The 22732-nt window shown below is 35.0% G+C and overlaps 1 protein-coding gene across 1 annotated transcript; it reads right to left on the reverse strand.

Annotated features, from left to right (window-relative positions):
• Positions 1–1072: 1072 nt before the first annotated feature.
• Positions 1073–22671, reverse strand: LOC144437516 (RING finger and SPRY domain-containing protein 1-like). Its single transcript, XM_078126457.1, has 8 exons — positions 22625–22671; positions 12134–12249; positions 11657–11800; positions 11307–11418; positions 10864–10966; positions 10149–10301; positions 9197–9301; positions 1073–3502 (listed from the first exon to the last, which is right to left on the reverse strand). The coding sequence occupies exons 2-8, from the start codon at positions 12242–12244 to the stop codon at positions 3376–3378; spliced, it is 855 nt and encodes a 284-aa protein (XP_077982583.1). The 5' UTR covers positions 12245–12249; positions 22625–22671; the 3' UTR covers positions 1073–3375.
• Between the last annotated feature and the right edge of the window lie 61 nt (positions 22672–22732).

Consider the following 22732-nt stretch of genomic DNA (forward strand, 5'->3'; position numbering starts at 1 on the left):
ACTGCTTGTTATATGTAAGTCATACACAGACTAATGGAAAGAAATTTGGCCACAGCTTTCATTATTTTGTTGACCTCCCCTGTAAAACTTGAGATGAAACAATTTATTTATTGAGAATCACAGATTTAGCGCATGTAGCTAGCTCATGGCTTCTCTGGGTACCCATAATGCAATGAAATGCATTCCATTTTCACGTAACCCAAAGCTCCACAGTAATGTCATTTACAAATTACCCTGACTCAAGGTGACCAATTATGTTGTTTTACATCGTAACAACTAGTTTTCTTGCTCACTTTTCGACAGTTGCTGGTAACTTTATCTTAATCATCATAATTTTTTTTCAAATTATTATCATCATCCAAATGGTTTTTCTCTGGAGATTTCCATGTCTTTGAATTTGTAAAATTTGAAAACGTAATAACTCAACAGCAGAAATATAGGATTCCAGGAATATGACATTATGATCACAACCATATTATTATATAATTATTATTATTATTATACTTTTGTAAATTTTATACTCTTCTGAATAAATATGATAATTTGAAGGAAGAATAATTTCAAAATTTGAAATTTGATGGAGTATATACTAGACTGTAAGATACATCATGTCACTGCCCTCACAGGCCAAGGTGGTTGGTCAATGTGTGAGGGCGCTCTATCACTGCATTACTCACAGACTAAAGAGACACTGGTTATGCAGAGGGTGCATGTTAAGAGTTGCAACATAGTTTGACCCTGCAAAATAACAAAGCTTTTCCCAAGGTATTCCAGTTTCCTGGTTTAACGATATAAGACACCTGCACCCTGTTCAGTGGTTACCATATCAACAAATTCCTAAATTCATTTGGACCAATAAATGACATTATCCCTATACGATTATTATTATAACGAGGAGGTGGAATGGTTGACTTTGTTGCTGGTGATGGAGTTCATGCACAAAACTGGTTTTCCAACAGTTGTGACTCAGCAAGGAGGTTGAAAACCTTGGTAGATGTAGAAAAAGGGGGGGGGGGGTGTGTTTTACCTAAGCAATAACTGATCTCTTGATAACTGATGAATCTGTTGGCTAGCTTACTTTTCTCTGAATCGGTCTGTTACCATGACAACACTAATTTCACCTATATGGCTAAGTCTGAGAGAGACAAAATAAAATTTTAATTTAATATGCACAAACTCATAAAAGTAGCATTTGTACAAGACAGCAAGTATGCAAACACCATAGAAGTATCTGTGAACCACTAGCTAGTAGAATACATCCAATTTGACTGACAATGAGACTTCTCGGGGAATGAAATAGTACAATTTTACTACATGAAGTTCGAAAATACAAAGTGTTTGCCCTAATACTTGAATTTCTTCATGAAAAAGACCACTCAAGTGCAAAACTAGTCAAAGAACCAAACTGTTTTTGTACTGGATTACTACTAATGTAATACTCAAAGTGAATGTACTACAGTGAATGTATATATTCAATATGGCAATTTACAATTGACTTTTTGGCAAGTCTTAGCAAATATCACATTAGAACATGGCTGTCTACACCTGCATGAAAACATAAAGTCCCGGTTGGGAAGAGGGGGAGGACCTAGTGTCAAATTCTGAATATTCTATATATCTTAACTGTTTGATAGAGAAACAGAGTGAAGTGGGGGAAAGGGGTCTTTTGACATCTTCTGAAGTTCATGTAGTTTGTAAGGTACGCCGTGACAGGGCGCCCTCACACATCGACCAACCCCTTCCACCTACTGTTAGAGGAGGCCAGTGAGGGTGAAACATCACGACGTATCTTACAGTCTAAAGTTCATGTCATATTTAAATTTCCTATACATGCTTGTTTACTAGAGAATTAGTGACAAAACTCTCTCTAAACTCTGACTAACAAACTTTCTGGTCTAAAAAAACCAAAACATTTGTATGTAAATGGTATAAACATAAACATAGAATTATTCATCTATGGGTATTAACAATCACTGAAACACTGAAAAGATTTTCCTGCATGAAAATAAGAACATTGCACGAAAGTTTTCTGAATGACGTTTTTTTTTTTCATCAGTGTACACAAAATTTCACTTACACAAAATGCCCTACATATACAAGTCTGATAAGTTCTAGCCATCTGCAATGCCAGTAATATCAACATTAAATTCTGTTTCTTTGCTTGACCACATAATTCTAAATTTGTAAAAATAACCAGCTAAGCTGTGGCATTTGGTTAGGCATAGTCATAACCAGTTATCTTGGAATAAGTCTCTGTGTTGACTATGCTTTGATTATTGAAAAACAAAAGATTGTATAGTTTGGCCACTAGAGGGTGCTATTTGGAAGCATATTGTCACCCGGGAAGGGGTTGCACAAACTGATTCAGGGGTAACAAATCCATTTGTAATCTGGTGTTCCCCAGACAGGTAACTACAAAAATTCAGTGATCCTACAGCCAATCTAGTGGTTCTGATTGTTGTCAAGGTTGTCATTATTAAAAAGAAGTGGTCTGTAGTCCAGGACCATCAACCACTGGATTAGCTCACCCCTTTTCTGATTAGTATTATAGCATACTTTTCGGAAGCAATCCCTTCCCACGTTTCATAACATAAGTTGATGGCACTCAAACATTATTATCTCCTGTTGCTGATTAACAATTAAGTTATTTTACATACCTTCGATGACAAAAATATTACCCCACATTATCCCTCTTAAAACCCTTGTCTCAAAGCTGTATGCTATGTAGTCTAGATTCTATCCATGACTTTGAATCTTAAGATCTCTTCACACCATCTAGCTCAATGAGAAACTATGAATCAAAAGTTGTTCATGTAAATGAGTAAACCTCAAACTGTTACAATGATGTAAACAATGTATAAGTAGCATTCTGACCTGACAGATGTACCCTATTTGGACATTACATATCTGCCCCCAATAAACGCTAACTTATCATTGGACAGAATTCTGTGATTCATTAACAAAGACTTGATGTTAATGAATATGTGGATGGCTTCAGTTGAATACGAAATTTCACCTCAGCTCCTCATTGAGCTAGACATGAAAAGAGATTTGAAGCCACAGATAGCCTCTAGACTAAATACTACATGGGCACCAGAGTATAGCGCATTTCAACTAAATAACCCCCCGGGAAGGGGGGGGGGGGCAAACACTGTGTTAAAAAAACCCATGATTTTATGACCTCTGATACAAGTGAATACTGAAGAGTAATCATGTACATATTGTATTAAAACTATGGTTCAATATTGTACAACAAATATTATCTTGATGGTAAATGCATTCAAAAGAACAAAAAAAAACAATATCCCTTGTTATGATATACTGTGTCCATGTAAATTACAGTTTGTACATGTACATACAAAAACATGTTGTCTGCTATGACGCTTTCTCATCTTCCTGTACTCGTACTGTTATGAAAGTTCCACTGTGTACTCGTACTGTTATGAAAGTTCGGCACAGTGGACATGTCTCAACTTGCATTGCACATTCCATGCACAGCCCCCTGTAGAAAGATCATAATATTGAGTCAAATCTTGGTACCTGTGTAACATCATTTTATATCATGCTCCTAGGGAGTAAAACAAAGTTGACATGTACAGCTATAGTACAGCTATAGTAATGCATGTGTAGAATGGACGTCAAAATGTCAACTTAGAAATCAAATATTGTTACTTTTAATGACTTGCCTAGGTGGTATTTCAGTAATAAGAATTAAACCTTTATGCTGAGGAGAAACAAAAGCTTGTATAAATTAACTGAGTGTGAACATGTACAATTTCATTTATATGTTTTTTTTTGTTTTCCTCTTTTGAGTATTTTATTACGTTGGTGTTTTCACAAGTTTTGCTGACAGAGATGGAATCCCCCCGCCCCCATCTAAATCAGAGGAGTTTCTCATTACATTGGGGTATAAAAAGAAACCATTGTACATAGTACCATCAATAACTAGTAGAGAGGTAAATCAGCTAATTAGTTTTGAAATGTTTCAAGGATTGAAGGACTTACAATATTGGCAGTGTAAGCTTACAATAAATTTATTATTAAGGCTACCCAAGATGGCTTCCCTTTGTATCCCGCTCATTAACTGTCAGATGTCTTTGGCCATCAAGGTATGTCTAGCTGGTTTACTTATCATCATCGGCAATGTCGAACAAAACCCTGGTCCTCCCAAACTGAGAAGCTCAGAGGCAGCTACAAAAGAGGATATTGCCACTCTTCACGTACAATTGGACACCATTTTAGAAGAAACTAAAGATCTCAAAACCAACTTTACGTTGCTTCAAACGAGAATAGACAATGTGGAAGACGACCTGTCCGAATTAAGAGAACAAACTTCGGAAAACACTCAGAAACTAGCTGGCCTTGAAGCTTTTTAATCTGAACTACAGAATTTTACAGCTGAAAATTACCACGCAAAAAAAGTAGACGGCAATATGGCTGTTTCGGGAGAAATGTCTGAAAATTGGTTGACCTCGATTTTACGCGATATGAAAAAGTCTATTGATGTCATCAAAAGAGATAAGGATGAATTAGGAAATAGAAGCAGACGTAACAATCTGGTGTTTTTTGGTGTACCACAAGACAGAGAAAATGAAAAGTGGGTGGACTCGGAAGAAAAAGTGAAAAACATTATTCATGACCAGCTGAAAGTGGACGGAGATGTGGAATTTGAACGTGTACACAGAATTACCAACGCACCACATGTTAGAGGCTCTAAACCTATTGTTGCAGGTTTCAGAAGTTTCAAGATTAAAGAACAAGTTCTACACAAGGCCTTTAAATTAAAAGGTACCGGTATCTCTATTGGGGAAGATTTTTCAAGGAGAGTACGCAATATACGTGCAAGGCTACTAAGATATAGACAAACCCTGATAGAAGGCAACCCAAGCGTTAAAGCCTATCTACAGTATGATAAACTTGTTGTTGTAGAGTCGGACTGTAAACGAGAATTTCGAGTAAACGAATTTTCCGATGAGATAGTGGAACGATTATTTAAGCACCGAGGAGTTGATGGGAGTTTGGTTTCTTCGTAGGGGTGTGGCCAAGGTCCGAACAAGCGGTGCGCGAATTCAGTGTCATTGCTAACCTGGAATGTTCGTGGTTTGAAAAGACATGAAAATAACGAAGATGTCGTAAATTTTTGTAAAGAGTATGATATAGTTTGTGTCTTGGAAACATTTTGTAAGGAAAACGAAATTAGTTTTTTACATGGCTATCGAGCCTTTTCTTTTCCAGCAATTAGAAAGTCAGATAGGGGACGTCTTAGTGGCGGTGTTACTATTTATGTTAGACAGGTTCTGGTAGATAAGATTTTGAAGGTTGATGACAAGTCGTTAGAAAATTGCGTCTTTCTCACTTTCGACAAAAGTTTATTGAATATTGACAAGGACATCATATTGGGTTGCTGCTATTTTCGGCCGCAAAACTCTACAGATGAGATTGAAAAGTTGAGTGACCATCTAACAGATGTGCTGGGTGTAAATTTAGACAAATGTATAATCTTAGCAGGAGATTTTAACGCAAGGATTGGTCAATTGAACGATTATATAATCGACGATGCAACTGATCACATTCCTGCATTAGATAATGTACAGTATGTGTCTGACGATTTTTGTAAAGCTCGCATGTCTAAAGACAAGGCTATAACACCTGCTGGTAAGGCTTTGATTGATTTATGTAAGAAATTTAATATTCATGTTTTGAACGGCAGAATTGGGAAGGATGAAAATGGAAGTTTACGTGCAGAGAAAAGAAACAAATTTATCAGAATGTTGTGAGGGAGAAACTCAGGCAAGCTACGAAAGTTGGTTCTTCAAATATTTGGGAAATTCTGAACTCTTTTATCAAACGTAAAAGTTATGCTTCAAATGATATAAGCTTATATGAGTGGTACGAGTATTTTTGTAATCTTTATCAGCAATGTGGGGATTCAGAGCGTGGTGATAAAGATTTTCTACAGTCAGTTGATGATACCTTAAAGAATTTGGATTCGTTATTTACTCCAGTTGAAGATGACAATGATCTAAATGCTCCGATCACAGAAAATGAAATATTGGCAAGTTTGAAAAGTTTGAAATCTGGAAAGGCTCCTGGTCCTGATGGATTACCTGGTGAATTTTACAAATACTCTGTAGATATTATTATGCCTTTTCTTTCTGTCTTATTCAATTCAATTTTTGAATCGGGAAATTTCCCAGATACATGGTCACGAGGGGTCATCATTCCATTGTTTAAGAAAGGAGACAAGAATGACGTAAACAACTATAGGGGCATATCACTATTGAATGTTCTTGGGAAGATTTTCACGTCTATCTTAAACTCTATGCTATCAAATTGGGCTGACAGTAACAATATTATTTCCGATTGTCAGGCTGGTTTTCGTAAGAATCATAGCACTGTAGACAACATTTTTGGTTTGCATGCCGTAACTCAAAAATATTTAAGTGTCAGAAAAGGCAAATTCTATTGTTTATTTGTTGACTTTTCTAAAGCCTTTGATAAGGAAAACCATTCTTTATTACTGTATAAGCTTTCTGTTCTTGGTGTTGATGGCAATATGTTTTCCATTTTACGTTCAATGTACTCAAGTGTAAAGTCTTGTATTAAGGCAGGTGAAATTGCGTCGAGATCTTTTGATTGTCCAGTTGGTGTTAGACAGGGCTGTATGCTCAGCCCAATTTTATTTACATTTTTTATAGAGGAACTAAATAATATGTTAATTAATTCTGATTCTATTGGCATTCAATGAACACAGGATTTGCATGACCTTTTCTCATTGTTATATGCAGATGATGTTGTTATTTTTGCGGATACAGTTGTATACTTGCAAAGACTTATCAATATTTTAGGTCAATTTTGTGAAAAATGGGAAATGAAGGTAAATATGGACAAAACGAAAATTATGATTTTCAGAAAGGGAGACATAGAGCCAAATCGGAAAAATGGGTTTTGAATGGGCAAATTATTGATGTTGTAAGCTATTACAAATATTTAGGTCTACTTCTCTCCTCCAGAAATACTTGGGGCAAGGCCGTTGCTACTTTAGCTGAGCAAGCAAACAAAGCTCTGAATATTTTGTTAATTGCAAGTAAAAGAATTGGCGGTTTCCCTTTTGACATACATTTCATGCTGTTTGATACAATGATCAAACCCATTATCCTGTACGGCTCTGAAATATGGGGCTATCAGTGTTATGATATTATTGAACGTCTTCAGCGTAGATGGTGTAGGGTCTTTCTGGGCTTACCACCGAGTGCGACTAACGAGGCAGTTGTAGGAGAGTGTGGACGCGTACCAGTTTTCGTATGGTCACTTAAACGTTGTGTTAATTTTTGGCTTAAATTAATCGAGCTACCTCCCCATCGATTGCCTCGTCAAGCGTATCTTATGTTATATAATTTAGATCTAATGGGTAGACACAACTGGGTATCCTCTGTTAAAAATATTTTATATTCTTATGGGTTTGGACACGTATGGCTTTGTCAAGAAGTAGGAAATAAGGATACCTTTATTAGCGAATTTGTAGCAAGAGCACAAGACATTTCGAAACAATTATGGTGGACTCATATACAGTCTAAACCTAAATTGCGTACATATGTAAATTTTAAGAGTTTACTTGAACCCGAGAAATATTTGTTTTTGAACTGTGATTTTAAAGTACGACAGATTATGGCATGTTTTCGGTGTGCATGTTTGCCTTTAGCTATTGAAATAGGTAGACATGAGGGTATAGAAAGTATGGCTAGATTTTGTCAAATTTGTAAAAGAAATATGATTGAAGACGAGTACCATTTTTTGTTTGAATGCTTCCTTTATAATGATTTGAGATTGAAATTTATTCCAGAGAATTTCATACTGTTTCCTAACCTATGTAAATTTATTGTAAATTCAAAAGATGATGCTGTCCTTAGAAAACTATCAAGTTATATCTATAAGGCTTTTCAGAGACGTAAAGAAATTTTGTCTTCAAGTTAAGTGTTGATTCTGATTTTTTATAACTTTACCGTACCTCTGTATGTTTGTATGTAACTGTGCTTTGATTTCACTGTAATGTAGATCCCTTGATTTCACGCACTCTGTAACTGAAAGTCATGATCTGACTTTGAATTTTTGTAACCTCCTTGCAAATGGGCCGGAGGCCTGGAAATGCAATAAAAACTATATATTATTAAGGCTATATATGATATTCAAATGACCAGCATGAATGGAATAGACACAACTGTGATTTTCAAGATAAACTCCTGTATATAAACAATTACACTCTTTTGGAAAGTACAATTCAACTAAGTGTGGTATCTGATAACAGGAGGTCGTAAAATAGATGTCTTGTATTCAATCTCAGTCTAAGGTTCAATCCATTGTATTGTAAGATTGTCTATTAAAAATAGTGTTTCTAGTAAGGTCAACTTCACTCAGTCTACATATCGGTGTTATATTTTACAACCTCCTGTTATCAGATCACTTGGCGTTGATTGTTTGAATTGGACTTTCCAAAGAGTGTAATTGTTTATAAAACAGGGGTCGAATCAATTGAGTTTATCTTGAAAATCACAGTTGTGTCTATTCCTTTCATACTGGTCATTTGAATTTCATTTAAAGCAACTTAAGGTACAATATGCCTCAGAGATGAATTTCACATAAAGATTTTTAACATTTCCCCAATATTTGTCATCAGAAAACTTGCTTGTGGTATTTTTGAAATAATAAAAGAAATTTTGAGGTCTGTCTCTTGTCTTGTTTTCAATGGGATTGACAATAATAATTTCCCATATAGTTAATGCAGTATTTGGTGGCCATATTGGATTTGGTGGCCATATTGGGTTTTAAAATGGCAATTTTTTACATCATTTTGACCTCTATTGTATCTACATGTACTTGTAAGGTGACCCCAACTCTTAATTTTAACTATGGGTTGGACATTTCTTGAACAGATTAACAGTAAAAGTTTATTTCTATGGCCCATTTCACATTAAGTCTCCTTCCCCACCAGTGTTCAATTCACTTGGTATTTCATATAATACAGATATAAATAAAGTGTATGGGTAGACAACTTTTGTAATTTTCAAAGTTGACTCACAATGCTTGTTATTACAAAAGAATATTGACAATGTTTTTTTCTACGTAGGACACAAGTAAAATCTTTGAGAGTAATTGAAGTAGCAAAATTTGGAAATACGATAAAACTGATACTACTTACTTGTGCTCACATGGTTTTAACATTGTATTTGCCATTTTGTCAAAACAGAGATTGCAGGCACCTTCACTCACACTGATATGCCGTAACAAGGCTAGCTTCTTGTGCCTGTAAGGTGGTAATGATAGAGCAAACAAATATAACATAAAATCAGTACTTATACATTGTACCAAATAAACAAATGGTCAAATTGAAAGAACATACAAAACTCCCAACTCTGAAATACGACTCTGGTAGCCGAGGCTTCAGTTTACTAAGATAGATATAAACTAAAAGTATTGTTGTTTGATGTGGTAGATTACACAAGTGGCTGATAGTGGTTCCTCTGTTGTGCAATTCTAATCATCCTGTGATCAAGATAGTGTAAACAGTGGAAGTCCTAAAACTGTACACTGCAGGTTTATGGAACTAGCTTTCAGAGAGCTGTCCTACCAAAACAAACAGACATTCAATAGCTTATCACTGTCGTATCAACATGTTGTGACATATAGACATCAAATCACAGCAAATCACAGCTACAGTCTAGGAGTTGTTTACTTGGCTTTTCAGTCATAACATTGTAGGAATTTTCGAAAGTGTTGTGCAGTAAATAAGAATTTCTTTTGTCAGGAATTATAATTCTTGTGTATATACTGGTAAGGATCAGGAACATTGGAATATCTATTTCTCCTCTCTGACTGTGTGCTGAGCTTGCTGACAAACAGACAAGTGACATATACTATACAAATGACAAGTTCAAGTCCATCTCACCCAAACCACTTTGCCGGGAGTTGGATTACATCGGAATTAAGTTGAGTCGATTACTGAGCAATAACAACATAACACTCAGCAAAATGTATCGAAATGGGTTCAAATTTGGTGCAGGAAGTACTTACTTTGTTAAATAGATTCAAAGTTGACCCAGGAAGTACTTACTTTGTTAAATAGATTCAAAGTTGACCCAGGAAGTACTTACCTTGGTAGAATAACCCTGTCTTCATCACCTAGTAATGCATGATCATTAAAACTGTTAAATTTCTGTGATGGTGGGAATTTATAAGGCATCATACCAAAATTAAATTCACACTGTTGAAAGGACATAAAACTAGCTGCTGCAAAGAAGCCAATACTGCAATCAAAACAGAAATGTCTTGTTAGCTTAGTATCTAGTATCTAAAATACACAACTCTCTGGTTTGAACACATATGCTATATATGAATAAGTAAACAAGTACTAAACAAGACAGGCTAAAGGTTCTATTCGATCGATAGTTTTTGGAAATACTTTGTTATTCTTGCTGTGTATGATTGGTTTAAGCAATTTTCAACTTTAAGTTATTCAATAGGGTCTCTGCGTTCATCACTTTGTCTTCAAGTAGAGATTTGTGAAAGACTTTTTCCATTACAGACTCCAACTTCATGCAAACATGCAAAATTGGAAACATCAGCTGGAATCTGAGATGAGTGTATATTCCTTGAAAGATACACACATGAAATATATGTAAAACAAAATCTAGTGTAAAATGTCTGGCCACTTAGTATTCATGTATGCAATGTATTCAAATGTCATGATAATGACAGAATTTCAATGGAGATCATTCACTGCCTCTGATTGTGCACTGTGTCAAATGTTGTAATTCTATTCTGTTCTTACAGTCCTACCACTTGCAATACAAATGAAATTTCTCTTACCCAGCTGATTCAAAGACTTGATTCTCAGGTGGCAAAGTGTTCCCATTTAATGAAAATATCATTTCTTGTTTCTCTAAATCAAGAAGAAATCCAACCACATCTCCTACAACAAAAATAAATCTACAGTTGTAACTTTCTTCATTTGCAAACAAATATACATATACATGCACATGCACACACGCGTACACACATGCATGCACATGCATGCACATGCACGCACGCATGCACACACTCACATACATACATACATACATACATACATACATACATACATACATGTGCAAGCAAACAGACATAAAGGCACACACACACACACATATGCATACACACACATACATACTATGCCAACAGCCGTACAAATGTAGACATGAACAGATGGACAGACGGACAGACAGACAGACAGACAGACAGACAGACAGACAGACAGACAGACATTGTCATACCTGGCTGCCACGTTGGATGTGAATGTGCTCTACTTTTAGCATTGTACCAGAACAGTTGTCTACATCCATCATAGGAGAGAGAAAACTCATCATCACCTATACCATATCCTTCCTGTAGAGGGCGGTAAACGATATGAAATTATCAAGGAATTATTGAATATATCTATGACATTAAGTGCAGAGAGATATCACTGTCCACTAATTTACCATTTAGTTTAGTTAAGTTTAGTTCAGGTTAAGTTTAAGTTTAGGTATTTAGGTATGAAAAACTTGTCTGGCAGAGCTATAGAAAAAAAACTGATCAAAAGAATAATCCTATGTTACTATGGAAACAACTGTTACACACTCACATGATTAAGAAATTTGCTGTCTTTTGTTGCCCATCCAATTTGCATAACACCGGGTGTAATAATGGTTACTTCATAATACCAGACTCCAGAATCAACACAGAATGTACAGCGGACACTCTCAAATGACGAAGCATCGCATCGTGCCTGTAATATGTAAGATGTACCAAAGAAATCAACACACAATGTACAGCGAACACATCAACACAGAATGTACAGCTGATAACATCCGGTACGGTAATGTATATACAGCAAGTAGTAAGACAGCTTGAATTGTTTCCAAAAAGTTGGGTGTATTTTTCATGTGATGAAGAATAAGAGAAAGTTACAGTTATTGTGACATTACAGTATATTCATCATCATAAAACCACAGACCTATTCATTGCTGCAAAGGTACAACATGTGCCACCATGAGACAAGTTTTCATTGCGTCACTAGGAAAATACACTCTGTCTGATGAGAATTGTTATTCTTACTTACCTCTAAACCATTGGGGGATATCTTGAGATATTCACTCACATCGTTACTATTTAACATGGCATTACAACCTGCCAAGTCAAGTGTTTCATATGTGTATGCTCTACCATCCATTACAACTGAAATTACAAGAATAACATACAGTTTAACAAAAAGAATCAAAGTAAGCACCCATCAATACTTACATATATCTATTGTCTCTGCATTTTAGTTACATGGTAAAACAAATTTTGAAATACATTTGTAGATTTCTATCTATGAATTCTAAACAAGAATTAATGTAGCAGCTATTTCTGTTGGCTTTCAGTTTCAGGAAATAATTGCTACATAACAGCCCTCAGGATAATACAATGAAATGGCAACACTTTATTGCCTCAGTTGCTGTTCTAGTAGCAGTAGATGGTTAGCAGCAATTTTACTGTCTGTACACAGTGGGAGTATAATTGAGAACAAAGTCTTGTTTATGTTTGGACAGGAAGCTATTTACAAACAGGCTGTACTGAGAACAAATGTTAGTTGTATCTACCCAAACAAGTGAAGTGGACATCTTAAAATAGTACATGAAAATGATGAATAAAGCAGATGTACTGTTTTTGTATTTTGAACTAACCCTTGCTTTGTATGTGGCTAAAATAGATATTTATTTCTCTATCTCATAGACAAGGAGTATGTATTCTGGTGAAAGCTTTTTCTTTCTTTTTTCTCTCTACTTAAAACTTTCAAGTATGATGTAATTTTTTGTCTTGACACGGATGTATTAGTAATCATCCATAGTCTTGGGTTGACTTGTTCTCAGTGCAGTCTGCATAGAAAATAGCTTCCTGTCTCAACAAACACAGAGAGTTACTAAACTCGTATAAGATTACAAAAACGTATTACCTATCCACTATGTTGTAAACATGGAAATTTTCACCAAAGACAAAATATGAAGGTGAAATTTCTTGACCATTGTACTGGGCTTAGTAACGTGCAAAAATTAGACTATAGGAACTGGTGAACACCTTTCAATCGCAAAAATTTCTTAAAAATATCTAACTTTAAGTTTATACTTTATAGTCAGTGTTTTTTGCTAAGGTTAGGGAACCCCAATAACAGAAATGTGGAAATTGTAAAAGTTGTAAAGTTTCCATACAATCTACCTTAATTTTGTTTGCGATCTCTGGTAAAATGAGGGGAACCTCCGATAGATTTTACCTGCTTACCACCCTTAAAAGTCACCATATGGATGAAGATTGGGGGTATTTATTTCGGATTTTTATGGCTTCCTACTTGGAAAATCACTGTGAAACAACATTAACAAAGTCCTTGTTTGCAACTCATTAATTAATGTGTACGTACAATAATGAATATTTTTACACATTTAAAAAATAAACCTTTTTGCTCTGTATTAAGTTACAAATACAGACTTTGTCAGTGTTGATTCACATTGATTTTCAAGTAGGAAGCCATGATAAAATTGTTTTATAAATTAAAAATCCAAAATAAATACCCAATCCTCATCCATATGACCACTTTAGCAAAAATATTGATAGTAAATATTGATTAGATATTACCTTTAGTGGAATTATTCCATCATGGCATCTGTAAATAATGTAACATTCTCTTTTTTAGTGAGAGGGAAAAATTACTCTGGTTTCATAGCGAGACTTGTGTCACATTTTGGAATGTTATTTTTTTTATAAACTTACTATTATTGTAAATTATCAGTGATTTTGTCAACTTTATACTCTTCAAAGCATTTTTTTTATCATTTACTAACATTTCACGTCGCACTGTACACTATCTTACCCACAACTCTCTCTGATTGGTATGCTTGGAAGTTCCTTATTTTATAACATCATCAATAACCCATATTTGTCAACATTTTAAGCATCGTAATTACATTTAATCAATATGCAACAAAAGTGCGTCTAGGAATCAAAAATAAAGTTCTAAATTATGCATAAAATGTGCTAACAACTAAATGAAACATGTACTGTGAATAAAACACTTTTCAATGTCAAAGTATCACTAACTTGGGTAGACAGTGTGTATGATGAGTTTTAATATGTAAAGTTCTTTTGTCATACCTATTCAAATAAATCTATATCTTTGGCAAAGTCATAACAGGTGCATATATTTTCCTTAGTTTCATAGAAAATATTTTGCATATCTTTCAAGAAAATCTGTTGACAAATTTCTAAAATTGCTACTTCTACAATAAATCATTGATACCAGAACCAATGAAAATATGTATTCAGAAACTCATCAGTGTCAATCTACGTTTTGAAAATGGCAAAAATGTTTTTACAAAATCCTGTACACAGGTGAGATTTGTATAAATCAGAGAGAGTTGTGAGTAAAATATTGTACAGTGCGTCGTTTGTGTTTGTACAACATCATTGCTAGATTGAAATATTTGTCACTGCAACCACTGTGACCTGGTTTGAATATGAATGCAGATGTACAACTACTGACATCAGACCACAGACAAACAGAACCTGTTACAAACAGGGAAAGTAAACAAATGATAACACTTGGCACAGCATGCTTGAAGTACAGAGACTTGTATTACATTCCATCATTTGATAAGAACAGTTTTATGGCCACTTTACCTATTAGCTGAGTTCACAAACAAATGTACAGTTCTCATGGCATTTCATGTACACATAAAGAGGCCATTAAACTGTTCTTTTCAAACCATGGTGTGTAATACAAGTCTCTGTTATTCCAACATTCTCAACCAAGGTTATTAATCCAATTCATTTGTTTACTTTCCTTGTTTATAAGAGGTTCAGTTCGTCCACCATCTGATGTCAGTAGTTGTATATGTGAAAAAAGATGTAAATACAGTGGTATGATACACATCGTCAAGTTATCACCATAACAATAGCTAATACCACTGGTATTAGTAGGAAATGCAACTCAATGCTACTGTACCTTGATACTTAGGAACGATCGCACAATGTCACACAAGCTCAATAAACAAACTTTTTTCGTTTAGAGGATTCTGGCACCAATACGATTGTTGAACTTCATTTTTGCACTTCGAACCAAATTTTGAAAACAGGTTCTGTATTTACTACCGACATGTTGATATCTATATTTTTACAATTGACTTCTAATGTGAGATACATTGTTGGGTTTGAACATTTCCAGTAGTATTTTAAAGTGTTTGCCATCATGTTTTACATTGCATCGATCGTAGTAGTGTGACCGCTACAGTTGTCATTGTGGTTTACATCATATATAAACATGACAGTGTCGCACTTGTGAATGTTCTGTTAGGGGAGGGAAGAAAGGGGTTTTGTCCTAAACGAATAAAGTTCATTTATTGAGCTTGTGCAACATTGTGCAATCATCCCTTAGGCACATAATCTTTAGTGAACAAAAATGAATTTTTCAATTTTCATCGTAGCACACTTTGAAACACACGTCTTTCTACTTTCTCTACAAATATTGTCCTCTCAACAATGTTGTAGTCAGTGTTTCCAGATTCAAATACACACACTTTTAATGGTGCATTTTTGTAAATAAGTAAAGGTAAAATAAAGACAGATTTATGTTATCAGGTGTGAATCAATGCATTAACTTACATATTGTGACTTTTAAAGTGGCCATATGGATGAGGATTGGATATTTATTTTGGATTTTTAATTTTTGAAACAACGTTATCATGGCTTCCTACTTGAAAAAAATCAATGTGAAACAACATATGCCAAAGCCTTGTTTGTAACTCAATAATTAAAAAGACTGATAAGTGTGTAAAAGTATTTGTTATTGTACGTACAAACTTTTTTTACACATTTTTTATAGCTATTTACATTATATTGAGTTACAAACAAGGACTTGGTCTATGTTGTTTCACATTGATTTTTCAAGTAGGATGCCATGATAAAATTGTCTTATAATTTGATAATCAAAACTGAATATCCAATCGTCATCCATATGCCACTATAAGTATACACAATGTACTATAATCAAATGTTTTCATCTGCTATATAAAAATGTAGCCAAACTGTAAAAGTATTGTCTTCAGCTAAAATTTTTGAGTATTAAAATATATGAAATATAAGCCGAAGTTCCTGCACAAACTCCTAGTGTATTGACAATCGTAGCCAAATGGCGTCTATGACCTTTCAACTTTGCATTATGTCAAAGGTCATGTACAAAAACTATCAAGCGTTAACCATCAGTAATTTGAATTTGTACAGATTTACTAAAAAAAGTAAACACAACAGGCAATATTACAAGATATATGACGATGTGTTAAATTTGGATTTTGTCTTCCATTTCACTGACTAATGAGGTTTCTATATGAAAAATAAAATAACATTATTGTTACCGGTACCTTGGCAGTCATTTCTTTCATTCTCACAAATCAGAGCTGTTATTTCTTCCAAGTCTGTAAGGTATGCCATGAGAGGGCGCCCTCATACATTGGTCAACCCCTTGAGAGGGCGTAACAATATGATCTATCTTACAGTCTTATTTCTTCTGTGACACTGCAAAATCATTGCCTCTTGGCGATGCGTCTTGGACAGTGTCGTAAAACAGGCTGTGGTATATGCTAATGATTTATTTGAATAGGACACATAGTTACAACCTTTCTCATTGAACTGTCAACTATTTACTGATTACCTCTGTGTATAAGTGTATCATATCCATGTGACATAGTATAGTTCAAATTTGATAGTATGACTTACCGTTATATTACCTGTGAGCAGTGTGCCCTCTAAGCCAATTTGATGCACCACTGACGCACACAATTTCTAATGACGCACCAAAATTTAGTGTTCCCCTATCTCTTACTATGTAGTGACTCACAAGAAATGGTATTTTGACTCGCAACAACAAAATTCACCATGTCTCAGAATGCATTGTCATTTCAACTTGTGGTTATACTATCAGCATTTGGCTATACTTACAAAATAATCATATACTGTATAGAACATAGTGCACTAGTAACATTCCCTGTATTCTTCTCAAGCATATCACTGTTAAAGTGGCCATATGGACGAGGATTTGGTATTTATTTTGGATTTTTAATTAATAAAACAATTTTATCATGGTGTCCTACTCGAAAAATCAATGTGACACAACATTGACAAAGTCTTGTGTTTGTAACTCAAAACATTGCAAAAAGCTAAAAAAAAGAAATTGTAAATAGTTTGTTTTTGTACGTACAATATAAAAACAATTTAGAAATTTTGTTATGATTTTGCAATTTATTGAGTTATAAACAAGGATTTGGCATATGTTTTTTTCACATAAATGTTTCAAGTAGAAGCCGTGATAAAATTATTTTATCAAGTTATCAAAACAAATACCAAATCCTCATCCATATGGCCACTTTAATGTGTACACAATGCAAACTGTAAATCAATTTAAGCTTGACATGATAACAACTCAATTAGATCAATACACTGCAGGTAAACATTTGCTGATAAAAAAAATACCACCAATGGCGTTGTAGCACAACTGTAGTTTTTAAAAATGTTTATCCATATGCTAGTCTATGCTAACAATAGGTGTTTATTTGCTGAATAACTATCCAGTTGCCTATCCAACCATGTTGCTATCTTTACGATAAATGCTATCATTTGGCTGTTGCTATGGGCGTGGTCATGTTGTTAGATATATTTGCATACATTGTGTATGTTTTTGTTCACTTGTGTATGAATTCCTGATATTGTCTTTGCAATATACGTGATCATTTGGCTGTTGCTATGGGCGTGGTCTTGTTGCTAGGAAAATTTACATACATTTTTTGAATGTTTATTCAATTGACTATTAAACCCTGTTGTTATCTTTGTGAAATACACCACCGTTTGGCTGTTGCTATGGGCGTGGTCATGGTTACTAGGGTATTTGCATACATTTTTTGAATGTTTATTCATCTGTCTTTCTATTCCTGTTGTTATCTTTGCAATATACGTGATTATTTGGCTGTTGTTATGGGCGTGGTCTTGTTGCTATGCAAATTTACATACATTTTTTGGATGTTTATTCAATTATCTATTAAACCCTGTTGTTATCTTTGTGAAATACACCACCGTTTGGCTGTTGCTATGGGCGTGGTCATGGTTGCTAGGGTATTTGCATACATTTTTTGAATGTTTACTCACTTGCTTACCAGATGATGTTATTTGACCAAAATATACTGCCATTTGGTTGTTGCTAAAGGGCGTGGTCATGGTCGCTAGGGCCAATTTTGTCAAAATGTTTTTAAGAAAATCTGCAGAATAACAGTTTCAGAAACATCTCGCCAAGTTTCAGACTAATTGACCAAGTACTTTTTGAGATATAAGTTTTTGACCAAAAATGAACATTTTTACACCTAATTTGCATATCACTCATGGAATCATGGTATGCTTAATATTTCTTCGTCCATATATCCCTAGATACATTCCCATTAAATTTCAGCCCAATCTGCTCAGTAGTTTTAGAATTATAGATTTTTAACCAAAAAGACACATTTTTAGCCCTAATTTGCATATCACTGATGGAATCATCCCGTCATGAACAAATCTTACTTTACACCCCCTTAAGAATGTTCCCACCAAATTTCGCACCAATCTGCCCAGTAGTTTCTGAGTTTAAGTTTTTTGACCAAAAATCACATTTTTTGACCCAAATCACACACCTGTGATGCGATCATTTTGATTTGAACAATTTCCCAACTAGACACCCAAAGTAATGGACCCACCAAATATCGTGGCAATCGGTTCAACGGTTTTTGACTTTAAGTTGTTTACACACACACACACATCCACACACACACACACACACACACACACACACACACACAGACAGACAGACGCCGGGCGATCCCTATAGCACTACTGAACAAGTTCAGTTGTGCTAAAAAACCCTCATGGTTTTTCAACAAGATGCAGTTGATACATGTTAGGGAAACGTTATTAACATTATCTGAGATATATTGATGCTGACTCAGCCGTGTTATTAACAGTTCAGTGAAAGAGATTGTAAGGAAACGAATGTTTCATCTCATCATTATATCAACTAGAGCTTGGAATTTTTATATCTGTATCTTTCCTTCGAATGACATTTACATGTCGCACTTTTTCCATCTTAGGGCCCAGGAGGGGCCATTAGTATGTGAAATTCATGACCAACCTGGGTATATATATACCTATTGTAAATCTCACTGCATGCACTAGACTTGCTCAAGTCGCCAGGCTTTTTTCTCTCTTAATTTGAATAAAGATTTTTTTAAACACACATGTGTTTCTGTGTTAGATGGTGACCTGAATGGTGATTGCAAACAGTTGGGTGAATACCTTAATGCATGGGAGACTACTAGTAACTGAAAAAAAGTTGGACATTTTTCAAAACTGGATAACATACTCAAAACATTTGAAGAATATGAGACAAAAAAATCTCCCCAGAGACTGGTGCATGTCTGTGTATGCACATAAACCCATAGAAATGACATTAATCTGAAGTGCAATATTACACTTTCACCTCCCACACTCGGTTATCTTATTATTATTCAGATGGGGATTCACACACATACAGTGAGGTCTGCAACAGATGTATTATTAGTATTTTGTACATACAGTTATTTGGCCTAACAAAAATATTGTGTGGTGTCTGTGTTATTGGTTTCTTCCCATCAGATGTACAGCCATTGCAAATTGGAAGAACAGTTTTATATTGTCTTTTTAAGTTGATGTCTGGTTCCGCATCCACTTTTTCTTGCAAGACTTCACAATTTTCACGATTTCATTTTTTTTTCTTGAATATGTTAAATTTTCAGGTCGGTATTGAAAAACTAGTTGAGGTCGGGTAACCAGAACCAAACAATTTTTTTTGTTAGGTCATACCTAACACTCAATTATGATAATATATTCAAATCTGCATAGGTAGATACTTTTTATATGCTGTCAACATTTCAGTACTTGTACACCAATTTTGGTTAATAATATGTGTACTGTGTAACAATATATTACATGTAGAAGTTGTTTTCATTTTCCCTGTATGGTATTCCTGTGTAGTCTGGTAGTGATTAGTCTAGAAATGGTTATAGTTGGGTATGCATATAAACAAAATGTGACGTCATGAAAATTTGTTGTTGGTCTTAAGTTTCCAACATTAATTGGAATAATCCACTGTAGTTTTATTATTAAAATACAGCGATGAAAGAGGAAATAGAAGCGATGGTAACAATATCCCTGGTAACAGCTATTGCATTCGCCGTTGGGGGCGCACCACCAAAGGAGAGTGTCATGATCTTCAACATAGTGTTATCATATCTGGTCCTGCTTGCAGACGGTGCAGGCGTTTCGCTACTTGCAGACGGTGCAGGCGTTTCGCTCAGCACCAAGCAGGACTATACAACCATAGCATAATCATACCGTGCACGAGTTGTGTGACATTAATCCGAAGTGCAAAATTACACTATTGTTAGTATTTTGTACATACATTTATTCGGCCTAACAAAAAAATTGTGTGGTTCCGCTTATGCTCAATTTTAGAATAGGTGTTTTTTCCGTTGTTTTCCATATGGTCTCTGTGTTTTTGGTTTCTTCCCATCAGATGTACAGCCATTACAGATTGGAACAACAGTTTTATATTGTTTTTTTTAAGTTGATGTCAGTTTCTGCATCCACTATTTCTTGCAAGACTTCACAATTTTTGCGATTTTATTTTTTTTCTCGAATACGTTAAATTTGCAGGTCGGTATTGAAAAATTAGTTGAGGTTGGGTAACCAGAACCAAACAATTTATTTTGTTAGACCATACCTAACACTCAATTATGATAATATATTTAAATCTGCATAGGTAGATACTTTTTTTATATACTGTCAACATTTCAGTACTTGTACACCAATTTTGGTTAATAAAATGTGTACTGTGTAACAATATATTACATGTAGAAGTTGTTTTCATTTTCCCTGTATGGTATTCCTGTGTAGTCTGTAAGTGATTAGTCTAGAAATGGTTATAGTTGGGTATGCATATAAACAAAATGTGACGTCATGAAAATTTGTTATTGGTCTTAAGTTTCCATATTTAACTGGAATAATCCACTGTAGTTTTATTATTAAAATACAGCGATGACAGAGGAAATAGAACCGATTGTAACAATATCCCTTGCAACATCTATTGCATTCGCCGTTCGGGGCGCACCACCAAAGGAGAGTGTCATGATCTTCAACTTAGTGTTACCATACCTGGTCCTGCTTGCAGACAGTGCACGCGTTTCGCTACTTGCAGACGGTGCACGCGTTTTGCTCAGCACCAAGCAGGACTATACAGTCATAGCATAACCATACCGTGCACGAGTTGTGTGAGCCAGCTAGACCAAGTTAAAGTTTGCTAGTTTTAGTGTACAAATTAACAATATCAAGGAAGAATGAGTTGTCTGCATGATGTCGTATATAGAGAAAACAGAATTTGAAGTGTACTGAATGAAACTCACATATATTGATATTTCAAACAAGCAAGGGAGATTATGTGCCAACTCAAGTATACATTATTGTATATATTTTCATTGTTATGATATTTATTATGAACTGTATATACCACCTCAACTAGATAATATATTCAAATCTGCATAGGTAGATACTTTTTTACATGCTGTCAACATTTCAGTACTTGTACACCAATTTTGGTTAATAAAATGTGTACTGTGTAACAATATATTACATGTAGTGGTTGTTTTCATTTTCCCTGTATGGTATTCCTGTGTAGTCTGGTAGTGATTAGTCTAGAAATGGTTATAGTTGGGTATGCATGTAAACAAAATGTGACGTCATGAAAATTTGTTGTTGGTCTTAAGTTTCCAACATTAATTGGAATAATTAATCCACTGTAGTTTTATTATTAAAATACAGCGATGAAAGAGGAAATAGAAGCGATGGTAACAATATCCCTGGTAACAGCTATTGCATTCGCCGTTGGGGGCGCACCACCAAAGGAGAGCGTCATGATCTTCAACATATTAGCCCCATCTACACGTAGGTCGTCCTACCCGAGGCAGTCCCAAGTCCTACCTGAGGTAGAATAGGTTTGTGTCTGCACATATGAAGGTTGCGGCGTAGATGTCGCGCATTCCGTCCTGACAGTACATAGGACGAAGTTAGGAGGGTTTCAGGAAACCTCTCAAAGGTGTCCTAAGTCAGGACAGTTTCAGGACGGTTTCAGGACGCGTTTGCGTCTACACAGGCTTCAAACTATCCCGAATCCTACCTCAGGTAGGATTTTTAGTGCCGTGTAGATGGGGCTAGTGTCTGTATTTTGTATGTGTCATTCATAACAAAAAAACCATGTTGTGTGAGATGTAAAAAAACATGGTGCTTGGTCTTTCTGGTTTGGTGGCACCTGCTTAGCTGTCAAATGCAAAAAACTCTGACAAAGCTACAAACTAATAGTATCAAATTTTATCAAAAAAAGACCCTGCAACATTATGACTAGTTCATTAAAATGTTATTTCATTTGAAAACTTTTTTGTTTATCTTCAAATGAAAGACAAGGAAAACAACTTACTTTCCAAAATGTGTTTTCTTACAGCCAGGGTAGATTTCTTTGTAGTTAAAATACTGGTCAATATCGAACAACTTTAATAATGTTTTGGCTTCAGGAGGAGTTTCTGTT

The sequence above is a fragment of the Glandiceps talaboti genome, chromosome 7 (genome assembly GCF_964340395.1).
Source record: "Glandiceps talaboti chromosome 7, keGlaTala1.1, whole genome shotgun sequence".
NCBI lineage: Eukaryota > Metazoa > Hemichordata > Enteropneusta > Spengelidae > Glandiceps > Glandiceps talaboti.

Excerpts from the sequence above, each read along its gene's own strand:
- LOC144437516 (XM_078126457.1), bottom strand. The coding sequence starts at position 12,244 with ATGGATGGTAGAGCATACACATATGAAACACTTGACTTGGCAGGTTGT. Across the intron at positions 11,801-12,133 it reads TATCCCCCAATGGTTTAGAG|GCACGATGCGATGCTTCGTC; the intron begins GTAAGTAAGAAT and ends TACATATTACAG. Across the intron at positions 3,503-9,196 it reads TTAAAACCATGTGAGCACAA|GGGGCTGTGCATGGAATGTG; the intron begins GTAAGTAGTATC and ends ATCTTTCTACAG.